General features: G+C 55.4%; 5 protein-coding genes across 5 annotated transcripts; 2 read left to right on the top strand and 3 right to left on the bottom strand.

Moving 5' to 3' along the window:
• Positions 1–227: 227 nt before the first annotated feature.
• J7T55_009498 (uncharacterized protein) lies at positions 228–2404 on the bottom strand (the record flags this gene model as incomplete). The annotated part of the gene is made up of 10 exons (XM_053132563.1): positions 228–272; positions 345–424; positions 524–720; positions 788–915; positions 967–1026; positions 1087–1237; positions 1289–1448; positions 1520–1987; positions 2072–2253; positions 2352–2404. 10 exons carry the CDS (start codon positions 2402–2404, stop codon positions 228–230), a joined length of 1524 nt encoding a protein of 507 aa, XP_052989331.1.
• Positions 2405–3196: 792 nt separating this feature from the next.
• On the bottom strand, positions 3197–7422 carry J7T55_009497 (uncharacterized protein; the record flags this gene model as incomplete). The annotated part of the gene is made up of 3 exons (XM_053132561.1): positions 3197–4912; positions 4961–6413; positions 6467–7422. The coding sequence occupies 3 exons, from the start codon at positions 7420–7422 to the stop codon at positions 3197–3199; spliced, it is 4125 nt and encodes a 1374-aa protein (XP_052989330.1).
• A 2111-nt stretch (positions 7423–9533) lies between these two features.
• On the top strand, positions 9534–10555 carry J7T55_009496 (uncharacterized protein; the record flags this gene model as incomplete). Its single annotated transcript, XM_053132560.1, has 3 exons — positions 9534–9670; positions 9738–10384; positions 10449–10555. 3 exons carry the CDS (start codon positions 9534–9536, stop codon positions 10553–10555), a joined length of 891 nt encoding a protein of 296 aa, XP_052989329.1.
• Positions 10556–11513: 958 nt separating this feature from the next.
• On the bottom strand, positions 11514–12165 carry J7T55_009495 (mitochondrial 54s ribosomal protein 23; the record flags this gene model as incomplete). Its single annotated transcript, XM_053132559.1, has 2 exons — positions 11514–12044; positions 12145–12165. 2 exons carry the CDS (start codon positions 12163–12165, stop codon positions 11514–11516), a joined length of 552 nt encoding a protein of 183 aa, XP_052989328.1.
• A 579-nt stretch (positions 12166–12744) lies between these two features.
• Positions 12745–14018, top strand: J7T55_009494 (uncharacterized protein; the record flags this gene model as incomplete). The annotated part of the gene is made up of 4 exons (XM_053132558.1): positions 12745–12867; positions 12917–13046; positions 13196–13273; positions 13468–14018. The coding sequence occupies 4 exons, from the start codon at positions 12745–12747 to the stop codon at positions 14016–14018; spliced, it is 882 nt and encodes a 293-aa protein (XP_052989327.1).
• Positions 14019–14360: the final 342 nt, after the last annotated feature.

The raw sequence follows: 14360 nt of genomic DNA, 5'->3' as shown, positions 1-14360 counted from the left end.
CATAGCTTCGGATCTCGAGCCGTCAGGGTTCGTCAGAGCAGCCAGTTCGTGATACTGTATTGGTTTCCTTGTATGAACTTTGTGCCACCGAGAATATTTTTCTCGTGGAGTGGGGAAGATTGTTCGGGTATTCCGCCGAGGGCTCAAGGTTGCCTTCGGGTGCTCTAAATTTATGTCCATGTATGTACGACATCGATCGATCTACATGATCGCTCGAACATACCTACCTAGTCTTGACTGTGTGGGAACATCTCCCAGAAGCCAATTTCCATCTTTTACACAAATTAGCAACGACGTTGGCTTCGGATCAAGCGTGATGTCGATCTGTCATAAAACAAACTCACCTTGGTAGCATGAACGAATATCTTGACTAGTTCTTCGATACGAGAAGGTGACTGTAGAACGGCGTTCCTCTCGAGGAGTTCTTCACACGAAGCACGCACACAGGTTAGACATCGCTTCGTCTTCTTCTCCCACAGGGAGAGCTGTCACAGGGAGAGCTGTCACAGGAGGGCTGACTCACCTGAACCCGTCTTCACAGCTTGCACGTAATCATCCGCAACATAGTTCTCGATCCAGTTCCAGTAGTGGTTTCCTTGCCTGACAGACTTTGAGTCTCCATGTAGCATTTTTGCCAGGGCGCCGTAGCCCAGGAGGCATGGGGCGAGTGCGATTTGCAGACCCAGCCAGTCTTGGGATTGTCCGATGTCCAAGACGTATCTTGGGTAAGTAGGACCACGGTTAGAGAATCTCTTTTGACTACATAAAAGAGCCGGACGCGACATACCTGGTGTAGGCCGTGCAAGCTTGTTTCTCCTCGGTCGCCTCCATCTCATCCCGAGAGACACCAAAGCCCTCGCAATATGTCAAGTGCAGGGCTGTCTCCCTGTCTATGTGCCCAACGATGGCGGCGGCCTGCTCGACTCATTAGCGCTGCAACGGTCATCGGGATTAGAATTGACGCACGGCAGAGATGTCCCTCATATTCTTAGCCTTGTAGCCTGCAAGGGCGTTTGCGCGAGCAAACTGTATCTGTGTGTCGAGTCAGCTTCTTGTGCGTATCCACAGAGTGCAGAAAGCCCTAACCAAGTAAAGGTAATCCTGAATAAGATAGCCTTTGAAGGACTCCAGGGGCAGCGTTCCATTCCCCATCGCCATAACGAACGGGTGGTTTATGAATTGATGCCAGACAGGGGCCACATCCGGGCGGTCCAGCATCCATTCAACAAAGCGGCCTCTGGTACTTGGTCAGCATGTCGTCCAAACGAGTTGGGAACTTGGCACTCACGGGGAGAATGGCAGCGAGTAGGTCGAGTGGAAGTGGTTAAGGGGGCCATTGCCACTGCCTAAGCCAGGCGCAGTCTGAATGCCAGACTGGATATACCTACACGCAGCCTTGACGGCCTGCGGGACCGGTATGCCTTTGGCAAGGTTGGATGCAATCGCAGCTGTAGACCGACCCAGTCAGCGTCCTTTCGTAGTTATCCGTGTAGCTCGAAGGAAGAAGATAAGATCTCACAAGCCAGAGAGCAACCCGTGCCATGCGTGTTCCGGCTCGTCTGAAAGTCCGTCTCTATCCTGACGCACCCTTCCCTCCCGCACAGCACATCGACCACAATCTCCCTCTCCGCGTCCGTCTTGGCGACGGCGTAGTCCCTCCTGAGCGGGCAGTGCCCGCCCTTGACGAGCACCCACTCGGACCCGAGCGAGTGCAGAGCGCGCGCCACGGCCTCGAGGTCCGCGACGCCGTCCAGCTCGACGGGCGCGTGGCCCGCGTCGGCCAGCAGCAGGCGCGCCTCGGGGATGTTGGGCGTGACGATGATGGCGCGCGGGAACAGGCGCTCGCGCAGAGCGCGCAGCGCCTCGGAGGGCAGCAGCTCGGCGCCCGTGGTGGCGACCATGACGGGGTCGATGACCAGCCTGCCGAAGTCGCGGCCCTCGAGCGCCTCGGCGACGGCCCGTATCGTCTCTGTCGAGGCGAGCATGCCTTTTGGGGCGCCGGGGTCACATATTAGCAACGGGGTCAAGAACAGTTTCCTCTGTTGAAAGGTTCATGTGGTGTCACACACACCGGTCTTGACGACGTCTACTCCGATGTCATCGAAGCAGGCGTCGATCTGCCTCCTCAGGAACGCGGGCGGCACCTGGTGGATGTCGTAGACGCCGAGGGTGTTCTGGGCCGTCAGGGCAGTGGTGGCCGTCATGGCGTAGCAGCCATGAGCGGCGATGACCTTCTGGTCTGCCTCGAGGCCGCTAGAAATTGCGTGTGAAATGTGAGCCTTGGCTGGCCGGCCCCGGATGCGGATGCGGATGCGGATGAGCTCCGGGTTTGGGGTGGTGCGAGGACTTACGCTCCTCCGGAGCAGTCGGAGCCGGCGATGACCAGCAGTCGGCCCTGGGCCATCTTGGCGGGCAGCGAGGTTCTGAAAAGGCGCCTGAGGAGAGCGAGAAAACTTTGACTGGTTGGACGTCGATGTCATGCGATACTCTGCTTCCCAGTCACACCGAAGGCGGGGCGAAGATAGTAGGCCGTGGCCAAGACAGAAACCTAGGATCCTGGAGTCCATCACGTAATCGCCCCATCATAATGTGTCGAGTCGTGACTTCAAGGACGCAGCGCTTGAGGGTGATAGGCGTCACAAACTTAGCATCTCGTTCAAACGGGGAGGGGAAGTTCATGGTCTGGTGTCAGGGAGCCAGCCGTGCAGCCCCAAATAAGATTTCCCTGCCTTTGCTGAGTCTACCCTGTTTGCTGCCATACTCCTAAATGCTCCCTCAACCCCCTTTCTATGCTTGCACGAAACAGACCAACAAGAAAAACAAAGACACACAGCCCCAAATCACGCCAAACGTTTTCCCTTGATTCGCACGCTCCTCCTGGCCCTAGAAGATGAGCCCAAATCAAGTATGGTGGTAGTGGTACAGTCCAGATATGGGGTATTCAAACGCCTTCCGCCTCTCCGTTTTCAGGCCCGCGGGCTTGCCAGCCAATCGCACCAGATGCAGAACCGTAACCTCGGGCCCAAGTATTGTACAAAATGTCAAACATCGCTGCCTCCTCCCCGACTGTCTCTCCGCATTTTGTCCTTTTGCTGTGAACTCAATGGGGCCACCAAACCTTTTGCGTTGGTAGCAGAAGTGGCCTGGGGGCTCCAACTCAGCCGAGTCACTGCTGCCCCTTGGAATTCATGTGCGCCTATTCAGCTTCAGAGTCCAAGCCGCCCGCCTCGGCATCTTCTTCGTTGTCCCTCGCCGGAGTGCCGGTGTCCGACTCCTGAGCCGGCAGCCCAGTAGGATCGTCTAGCTCCTCGCTCTCACCATCTTCGTCAAAGACGACCTGCCGTAGCACGCTGCGCTCGAACAGTTCAAGCATGCGGCGTGCATTCAATCTGTAGTGATGCATCTCCATGAGAGCCACAACGCGCCGGAACAGTCGCGCGTCGGAGAACCCCGGTGGTTTCTTCTGCTCCTTGAGCTGCACGAGCTCGGTCCGGGCCTTCCCAAAGCGTACTGTGTTGCTGAGGTCGATGAAGAGCTCGAGTATCTTGTGGTTGAGTGGGTCTGGGTCCAGTTCTATGTGCTCGTCGTCATCGAAAGCGCCAGTGTTCGCGTACCCGTATTCGGATGTGGGCGGGCCCATGACCTCCATCAACGAGTCTGACCGTGGCCGAGATGGCAAGACCGGCGGTTTTGCGCTCTTTTCAGTTCTCTGCGTCTCGGGCAAGACTATGGCGCCGGCCGTCTCATGCTGCCAGGGCTGCAGAGAGAAAAACTTCGACAAGTCGCTGGGGACGCAGAACCCGGTAGAGTTCCCTAATGAATTTGTGTTTGCGTCCCAACCTAGCTCTGACAGCATCTCGAGCCCATGGACAGACCTTGATATCAAGCCAATAACAAAGAACGCGGTCCCTCGCATGCTCATGACCTCGTGGTCCTCGGCGATGCGTACGATGTGTGGGACCACATCGCAGCTTTCGAGAAACGGCGCGCCACGTTCCATGGATCCCACATTGCCCACAGCCCACATGCAACCTTTGACCTTGATCATTATCTCAGCGTCGTCAGCTTCAAGTCCATGCTCTTTAATCGTAGACGCAAACTCAGCGAAGTGACCTTTGTCTTGCAGCAACCTGCAACCCTCCTCGGTGCGTGTGAGTTCGCGGTAGAAGTGTGGCGGAACGTGCGGATCCGCCTCCGTGTCTGGTTCCTCACCAAGCAAGCTCAGGCGATTCGCGGGCTCATCCTGACCATCAGCAAAGGCGCGAGCAAGACTGGCCTCGACGGTGTTGACGTAGGTGTCGTTACGACCAAGGAACCAGTCATCCATTTCGTTACTGATGTAGTCCAGGCCGTCCAAGTAATGATAGCCAATTGACGTGGATAAGAATCGTAGAAGCAAGGGAGCACCGATTTCCCCAAGGTGATCCAGGCCCGGTTTGCACTCAACGATCATTTCCAGATAGTTCCTGGTATTGCATGCCTTCTCGAGTGTTTTGATCGCGGTAGCGCTGACTTCAACTTCCGGGTCGTAGAGCTGTGTCACAAGAGCCCTGATGGCCCACTTCATATCGCCAGTCAGGTTGGCCTTGGGATCGTTGGCATGCTTCCCGAGGATGTTGGTGGCATACATCCGGATCTCTTTGGTATTGCTGGTCATAGCCTTCTGGAGTAGGACCTGAGGATGGTGTTGAATATTGTAGTCAAAATGCGAGAGCATCATCTTGATCAGATCGGGGCGCCGCTGGCCGTCAAGGATGGAGAATATCATGTTGAACATCCTCCACCGATTCATCATCTCCAAGCCTCTGATGTCCGCGGTTAAAACACCAAGCATAGCAACGTACCCTCCACTAAGCGTGTCCATAAGTCTGTCTCTGGAGAAGAGGGGTACACGAGCTGTCAAGCCACTTTTCTGCAATGGAATCAGTCACTGTAAAGGCTTGGTTTCTGGAATACTCACAGGATCACATTGAGCCAGGCATTCAGCGAGCTGTCTCAGGACCTTATTGTCGACCAGGTAGGCCCTGCCCTGTGGAGTTTGGAGAAGAGCCTGCATCAGAGCGCAACCGGCCCGTACATACTTTTGCGTATTTCGTGTGTTCTTCATGTCTGAGAATCGGTACTTGAATGGCCGGTAAAACCCCATCACTCTCTTCATCCATTTGGATGCTTTGATGGCGTCTTCCACCCTCTTGTTGATTGTCAAAGGCCCCTCGATGACCTTGAGTATGATGTCCCAATTCCACTTGAGGTAGTTGCTGCTGCTTAATACGTAAGAGTCCACCAGCAACTGCCGAAAGGTGCCTTCGTCGACGCTAACAACGGGAGCAGCTCTGGTCTGCTCTTCTTCTAACCCTGGATTTGAAATCTGATGTGACGCGAGCCCGGCAGCAGTGAAAACAGACGGGGAAGACCGGTAGAGCGTACGACTGACACTGCTGATCTGATAAACCAGACTCGTGGCGACGAAGTGCGACTTCTCATTGAAACGGACGGCAGCTGAGAACAGTCCCGGTAGGAACTGCAGCTCGCTGCTCCATGACGGAGGCAGTAAACGGCTTGAGAGCCTCAAGACCTCACCTAACAGTAATGTCGACTTGCGCTTCAGCGTCTCATCTTCCGCATCTCGGGCGAGATTAAGAAGGGTCGGTACAAGATCCGACCTGATCAGTGAAGCCAGAAGCAGCGCAGTGTAGTGATCCACGAAATTCTGTTCTCCCCCATCGTCCTCGATATAAGCCTGTGTGCCTTTAGGTGCCGTGGTATTCATCGCTGTGACCCTCCCGTAGGTTGTAAGCCTTCTGCCGGCCAAGAAAGGTGTTGCCCATGCTGGGGATTTGATCCGCAGCAACGAGTAGAGAAGGTCGATGACGGTGTCCCTAGCTTGCGGGTTGGGAATCACCAAGCTTGATATTAGCGACCTGATCGCTCTGGAATTGTACATGGACAGGTACATGAGACCCGACCATGTCTTCAGCGCCGAAGAAATCGCCCTGGAATTGTGTTTCAGGATGGTTTCGTTGGTTATGAAGACATCGGTGAAGACGTTGAATATCACCTCCACATCGTAGCCTGGTCGCAGATACTTGCGCCTCTGAGGACTATCCAGCAGGAACAGAAATGCTGAGATCAGACTCTGTGGGGCCTTGTAAGAGCCTTCTGTCAAGGCATCGCATAGAATGCCCATGGCACCAGAGGCAAGAGCCAGTTGGGGATCTCGAACAAGGATTTCAGCCAGTGTCTCCAGACATATCGGCCGCAGTCTATCCTCATTATGTTCTGCAATAGAGACAACTGTTCTGACGACAGCCCTTGACAGCTCCCGAATACCGTCTTTGATGTCCAAGAAGGCCCGTACAAACTTTAATGCTTGCTCCCTCTCCAGGTCGGCCTTTCTGTCTTTGATCAAGGACCTACAGAACATCAGTCTCTATAAGCTTTTGGTTGTGTTCCTTGGGTCACTTACGAGATAACTATGTAATCAGTGTTGAGGGTGCGAATCTTCTTAAGAGAGATCCTGTCTGACATGGCATAACGGGTCATCCGGTAGCCTGCAGCAACGACCTCCCGGCTGTCACTGACGAGCATCATTTGCACCCTGAGGCCAAAGATAGACCAGACCAGGTCATACTTCAACATCGGATACTGCTTGAAGAGGTCGACAAGGCTGTTGGCCTTGGCCACGTAATACTCGGGCGTCAGGCCAGTTGCCTCTAGGGCTTGTAGGAGCTCGCCAAGCTGGTATGTAGGGTCCATGGTTTCTTCGATGTCCGAACCAGCGCCACTCCTCGATGCGCTTTGAGGCGAACGTATCCCTCTGGGAGGGAAGAACTCCTCAGGGGCTCGGATGGGTGTGGTAGGAGCCGCCTTGGCCTGCTGGAGCTCCTCGATGCGCAGCTTGAGGTTCCTGATGCGAGCATAGGAGGCGTTCAGCTCGGCTTCGACCTTTGCCTTCTGCTCTTTGACCTGTTTTGGCTTTTTGTTATTCAAGGCCTCCAGCATGTTCTCGCTGCCCTCCTTGATCTTGTTCTCCCTGGCGAGATCGTCGCGCAGATCGGTAAGGAGCTTGTCCTTCGCTGGGCTGTCGCCCGCCTCGTCCAGCGTCCCCAGGTTGTTGTAGACGTCCATTCTTGAGCCTGCGCGTGACTGCCCCATCTGGCTCCTCAAATCGGAGCTGAAGCTGCCGGGACCAGCCATGGAGGAAGGGTTAAGGCTGGAGCCCCTGGGGCCGAAGCTGACGGCCGAAGTGGACATGTTCCGCACCGACGCAGGGCCGTTGGCAGCAGAAGGGAGCTGGAGGTTTCCGCCATCGTTAAGGTCAAGACTGGGTCGGGGACCGGAGATGGTGCTCGACGATTGCGGACTGAAGGGCTTCTCCTTCTGAGTCGGGGTCTGGGTGGGCGTCACCGACGAGCCCAGCATGGTCGGTGGCCCGTCCATTCGTCCTCCTCAGGGGGCGATCGCTGTCGCCCCAGCATTCGTGGTCGTCTATGCCATCCAACAAACTATATTGTTTCCGGGATTTCTGTGGGTGGCTTGTTTGGTATTGGAGTTGGGCTGGATCGGTCCCCGGGTTCGTTTCGTGTCGGCGGGCGGGAGATAGGAGGGGAGACGATTGATTGTTGAGGGCACTGAGCAATAGAAGACCAGGAAATGTGGTGGAACGTTGCTCAGATAGCCTCGTAGATGACGCAGAAGCAATTGGCCAACTAGTGGTCTAGATCGTCGCACATATGATGGGCAGTGTCGTGTGCAGTCCAGTATGGCTGGTTGTCGATGGCCGGCGACTGTTCCCAATGCGACAGTGGGAGACTACTCTACGGGCGGAGCATTGACAGCTGCCAGCCCGACAAGCCTGGGCAGGCTCATTTGGGGTGGGGTAGGTACGGTACTGTACGCCCGGCGGTACAGTATGTATGCCCTGCGGCCAGGGGATAGGCAACCCCTGTTGCCGGTGGACGGACCGACCTAGACCATTCCCAGCTGGTGGAAGAAGGCTGGCTGGCTGGCTGGATGGTGGTTTGGCCTACATGCAGCAACTCTAGAGTCTCTATGGCGAAGCGCTCCGTCACGCAACCACCACTCAACCTCCTACAAATGTTATTTTCGCCAAGTCATATATGAGCATGTGAGCAGTACAATCTATGCATGCATACAACGGACCGTGCAAGAGATCCGGTACTCCAGTGAAGAAGTACTTGGCTCATGCCTCTGGCTCTATGGCTTCTTAGATTCTCCGGGTGGAAGACACACCGACCTCACTCACTCATTGCCACGAACTTGCATTACGTGCCCTTGACGTCTGCCAGGTTCTCACGGTTGCTCTCTTCTATTGTAGACCTATTTATTGCATTACAATGCCTGCTTGCCAAATGGCCCGATGCAGACTTGAAACATGCAAGATCTCTTTGTCATTGCTTCTTGCACATGTTATATCCTACATATCTTGGGCCAACCAGACACGCTCATGACCCAGGGCATAGTCGTACGATGCAGCAGCATCTGGTATCTGAGGCTGACATCCATCTGACCACGTCCATCCTCCGTCGTGCTGTCTCCCCGCGATCTGCAATCTGCCAATCTACAAACTACAGTTGACATGCCATGGGGTGCCTAGCCCTGTCTCGTGTAACTGAATGTCGTTCTGACAAGGAAACAAGCATGAGAAGCTGACCCCAAAACCACCCCTGTTGCAGAAGGCCGGCCTAGTCAACGGGAAGATCTAAGACAAATGAGATAGACGAAGACTGTCCCAACGGCCTAGACTCCCTCCTGGTGCGACCAGGAGATGGTACGCCTTCGGCAGACAGAGAGGGCGAGAAAGAGAAACAGAACGGCGAAGGCGAAAGACGAAGCACATGGCCGTCGCGGAAGCGTGGCACGATGGGTCCAAGTGACAAGTCATTCAGCACAGGTTGAACGGACCGGCTCATCAGGAAGAGCCCCAAAGCTCAAAAGCCCCACGCTTCCCACGCCTCGGCGGCTTCCGCCCGGCGCTGGCGCTGGCGACCGTCCGCTGTGGGGCTCCGGACCGTGGAGCTGGGAGTCTTGACGCCTTTAGTCGTGAGGCCTGCCCCCGGCTCGGCAGTGTAATTGCATGCATCTGGCCATTCTGCTGATAGTCGGTGCTTTCTCGGTTGGTTGGTTGGTCAGTTGGTCATTCGCTTGTGTCTGGGCCACTACTGAGAAACATCTGCTCCAGGCAATATATAAATACTTAGTCCACCTCTCCCCTCTCACCCACTCTGAACACTTGAATACCTCCAATACTCGCTTCTCACTCTGCTCTCTGACAAGTCTCTTGCTGTCGCTGCCAAACCCAAACTTGACTCAGAATAGCATTGTGCGAAGACTTGTATGAGTGTAGCATCCCGGTAGTCATCCCGAGTGACGATCGTTCTCCCAGTCTGTGGCATAAGCAACCTGGTGAACTCGAGAGCATACAACTACTCATTGCGTGCCCTGCATTGCCCTGCCCTGCCCTTTTCTTTCTCTTATCACGAGCCACTTCTCAACCCGGCAAATCTCACAGAATGCCCAGACTCGCTTCAGCCAGATACGGGAAGGACAATGTCCGCGTCTACAAGGTCCACAGGGACGAGGCAACCGGAGTCCAGACTGTCACGGAGATGACGGTGACCTGCCTGCTCGAAGGACAGATTGAGACATCGTAAGAGACCTGTCAATCATCCTCCCGTGCTCAGACTGATTGCCGCAGACTAACACCCCATTTTCAGATATACAGAGGCCGATAACAGCGTCGTCGTGGCCACAGATTCCATGAAGAACACCATCTACATTAAGGCAAAAGAGCACCCCGTCAACCCGCCTGAGCTATTCGCCTCCATCCTCGGCCAACACTTCCTGGACACCTACTCGCACATCACCACGGCACACATCAAAGTTGTCGTGCACCGCTGGACACGCATGCTCGTCGACGGGAAGCCCCACCCGCACTCCTTCTACCGCGACGGCCAGGAGACCCGCAACGTCGAGGCCGCCGTGTCCCGGGCCGACGGCATCAGCCTCAAGAGCGGCATCGTCGGGCTGACGGTGCTGAAGAGCACGGGGTCCGCCTTCCACGGCTTCGTGCGCGACGAGTACACCACGCTCGGCGAGACGTGGGACCGCATCCTCTCGACCGACGTCGACTCCAGCTGGACGTGGAAGGCCTTCCCCGGCGTCGAGGCGGTGCGCGAGGCCACGCCCAAGTTCGACGCCGCGTGGGAAGCCGCCAGGGCTATCACCATGAAGACGTTCGCCGAGGACGAGAGCCCCAGCGTCCAGAACACCATGTACAAGATGTGTGAGCAGATCCTCGAGGCCGTGCCCGAGACGACACTCACCAGCTACTCACTGCCTAACAAGCACTACTTCGAGATTGGTAAGTCATTCGCTTCCCTGGCATTTCAAGGTAATGCAGGAACTGACAAGATTTTTCCTCGCAGACCTGAGCTGGCACAAGGGGCTCAAGAACACCGGCAAGGACGCCGAGGTCTACGCGCCCCAATCTGGGCCCAACGGTCTTATCAAGTGCGAGGTTGCTCGATCCTAATCCCCGGGTATGAACATTTATGTCTCGATGAATTTATGAGGACTGGAATTTGTGAAGACCAATATAATCTATTAGACAGCCATTTGGGTAAATCACTGGTACAATGAGGCTTGCTTTGCTGGCAACATATCCATTCTCAAGAATCCGTTGTTCATTGTTCAAGGATCCATTGCATAAGACAGGTCTGGTTAATTTTGGGTACATAGATGGCTCAACTCATCTCCTGGAATAGCATTTGCATTTGCATACTCGCATTTATGCTTTTGGTGTTGTTTTCACGATCTGTGCCCGTTCAGTATTGCACAAAATCTAATTACATCAACGTCCCTTCTCGAGCCTCATTCGATACTCATTCGATCTTGATAACATCCAATCTCCACCCAGCGCAGGGTTACACGTCCTTGAACCCACCACGGCCGTCTCCTGAGGTTCATGTCTCCAACGGGACGTTGCACTGCGGCTGTGTCACTTTCCGCATTCCGGTTTTCTCGCAGCACAGGGTACCACACGCTCTAGACAGCAAGCCGACCGTTCTAGATGCCCAACATGGCCGGAATGCTGCGAATGAGATATCTATCACAATTCCGCAAAGAAACCTACAAATTCCCAGTAAGGGTGCAGCCGTCCATCGACCGTAGTTGTGCTGGAAATTTGGACATGCGAAGATTCCTCGCTCTGCCGGCATCTCTGCGGCCGTCAAGTAGAAGCGTGCCTGGAGCCTTTCCTGTACACAATCGCAGGGTCGGCCAATATTGACGGGCTAACACCCAAGACGCACCATCATAGTCTTCTCTGACCTAGAGACAGGCACTTGTAGATGTTCTTGATATGTTTCATTCCTCTCAGTTTGCACATGTTTGGTACACATCCGAGCAATATACTCTTGCCCGACCACGACTTCTCCACGAGGATCGCCCATCACCTCGTTCTCCCCCCCCTCCCCCCCTTTTCAAGACTTTCATATCCTCGCAGCACCAGCCTCTCTTATCTTCTCAGCCACCTGCGCCCAGCCCTCGCTCCCGACGACCTTGCCTCCAAACCGCGCCAGGTTCTCGTGGTACGGGTGCGCCTCGCCCTCGAAGGCCTTGAGGCGCGCCAGCCTCTTCTTGCGCAGCCTGTTCTTGGGCAGCATGCCGCTGACGGCCTTGCGCAGGACCTCGCTGCCGCCGAACTTCTCCATGAGCACGTCCATGGTGACCTCCTGGAGGGAGCCGGGGCGCGTGTTGTGCCGGTAGTAGCTCTTGCGCCACTTCTTGTTGCCCGTCGTGTACAGCGCCGCGCAGTTGGTCACCACCACGTAGTCGCCGCAGTCGGTCGAGGGGTCGAAGATGGGCTTGTGCTTGCCCATCAGCAGGGTCGCGATCCGCGACGCCAGCCGGCCCAGCGAGGGCGGCGTCACGGCCTCCGGGGGCGACTTGATCGTGCTGAGGGTCGGGTGCGGCGTCGAGGCGGAGATGTTGTGCCATACTCGGGAGTAGGCGAGTCGGGTCTGCCGGGAACGTCAGTCACAGATCCCGCCGGGGAAGGGTCGTCGCGAACGCCGTGGTCTGCGGCTCGCCAACGTGGGAAGGGGGGGGGGATCGACTCACGAGACCGACTGTCTGCGACATGTTGAAGGTTTACGAGGAGCTGCGTCCCCTCATCCACCGGCGATTTGGGATACAGCACAGTACCTCCGATTCAATTGGATCTGCCGGGTCGGGTCGTCCACGTATCGTCTGTCGCCTCTAGTATTGCATCGCTCGCTAAATTGTCGTGAAAGCCAAGCAAGAGCAGAGCTGCGGATCCAAAAATTGGAAGGACGCTTATCTAATCGGTGGATGGCCCGAACTCGCCAGAGAGACAGGGGTGTTCCGTCCTGTCGGTCCCACCTGAAAGCCCACCGAGCGGCGGAGCCCCGGACCTGGGGGGATTTCAAAGCAATACGCAGCACATAATGGACCGATGACAACTGAGGAGGTGGGCTGGCATGATATGAGCCTATTAAGTGCATAGTCTCTTTCCACCTTCTCTTCCTGCTGTATCTGCTCTCTGCAGTTTAAATGAGCAAGTCTCTCAGCTACTTGCGCGGTATCTCTGGCATTGCTCTCCTCGGCTCAGCAGGCGCATATTACGCTCACCAGTGGCGACAATCAGCCAACCCTTCCACAAACTCCTCTCAAAAACACAGCGCATCGGGGAACTCGAAAATGACGGTGGATCAGAAGTTTGAGGTTCGTCATGTCTCCCACTGGGTCTCAAGTCCAACCTGGGCACGGTCTCCATACCGGACAATGGAGGCCTATAATCTCACCAAGAGGCGCCGCTACAAGGTCATCCAGGAGGTCAAGTGTGGCTAATGAAACGTGCCGCGACCAACAGACCCTTTTCGCGGTGCCTATGACCTGCGAAGGCTGCGTCAAGGATGTTTCAGACTCGCTCTACAAGGTCGATGGCATTTCCAAGGTTGAAGCAAATTTGAAGGAACAGATGGTCAGAGTTGAAGGCACAGGTAAGGGCTCGACAGGCCACGGTGTTTCGTTTTGATCCTCGCGATGCGCTGGTTACAATGTGTCTTGGGGGGTGGGTTGGCATGGAACATCGGGTGATTGGCGTGAACGCATCCCTTGATCCGTTGCTGATGTTGGCATGATATCACAGCACCACCATCAGCTATTGTCGCGACGATCGAGGCGACTGGTAGGGATGCGATCCTGAGAGGGTCGGGAACATCAAACAGTGAGTTGCCATCCCACCGGATGATCACGTGTTGTTTATGCTCTCCAAATCACCCATGCATATATGGTGTTTGCAAACCATACGACAAAAAGCTTATCTCGTCCGTGTGCGGTCCTTGGAATGGCAATAGCACAATCATGTTGTGGCTGGGTGCATAGGCTGACCCCTGGCTTCACTCCTGTCATCATTTCCAGGCTCGGCAGTCAGCATACTTGAGACATACGCCCAGCTCAAGGAGGAGCGAGACCAGGTGCCCGACCATCAGAAGAACAGAGAAGTGAGAGGCCTCGCGCGTATGGTCGAGGTGTCCAAGACGGTGACGCTTGTGGACCTGACAATACGCGGCGTCGAGCCGGGTACCTATCGGGCCACCATCCGCGAATATGGCAACCTGGCGGAAGGCGCATCCTCAACAGGGCCAGTCTGGAAGGGTGACCTTGCCGGTCAGTCGGATCAGAAGAGCCAAGTGAGAGGAGAGCTTGGTAATGTGGAAATTGGGCCAGGCGGTCGGGGCAGCATATTCCTCGACCGGCCATTCCAGGTATGGGAGGTTATAGGGCATGCTTTTGTCGTGTCTCGCCAAGGTGAGACAGATGGCAAACCGCTGGAGAACGACGACAACACTGTTGTTGGTGTGATTGCGCGGAGTGCTGGAATGTGGGACAACGACAAAACTGTATGCTCTTGCACCGGCAAGACGCTGTGGGAGGAGAGAAAGGACGAGGTCAGGAACGGCATGCTGTGAACATGAGAGCTTCTAGCATCGTGGGAGCCCCAGTTGCACGCTATGTCAAGCGCATTTTGAAGAGCATCTGTCATCAGTCGTCGTTAGATCGCCTTGGTGTTCGGCCTTGTTGGAGGGAGTCGGTATAAGTGGCAAGGATATATGGATATCATTTTTGCCAAGCCTATAATTCCTCTGTGGTCTGCGGGACTGATGGGACGAAATGCTTGATACTGGAGCCGGTATGTCTACTGAGAAGACAGCAGTACCAATAGCTGTCAGAATTCAGCACAGCACAGCACAGCACAGCACAGCACAGCACAGCACAGCACAGCACAGCACAGCACAGCACAGCACAGCACA

This window comes from Diaporthe amygdali (genome assembly GCF_026229845.1).
Source record: "Diaporthe amygdali strain CAA958 chromosome Unknown NODE_32_length_550834_cov_65_698784, whole genome shotgun sequence".
NCBI classification, from domain to species: domain Eukaryota; kingdom Fungi; phylum Ascomycota; class Sordariomycetes; order Diaporthales; family Diaporthaceae; genus Diaporthe; species Diaporthe amygdali.
Note: the sequence above shows the minus strand (reverse complement) of the source record. Positions and strands in the feature narration are given on the sequence as shown.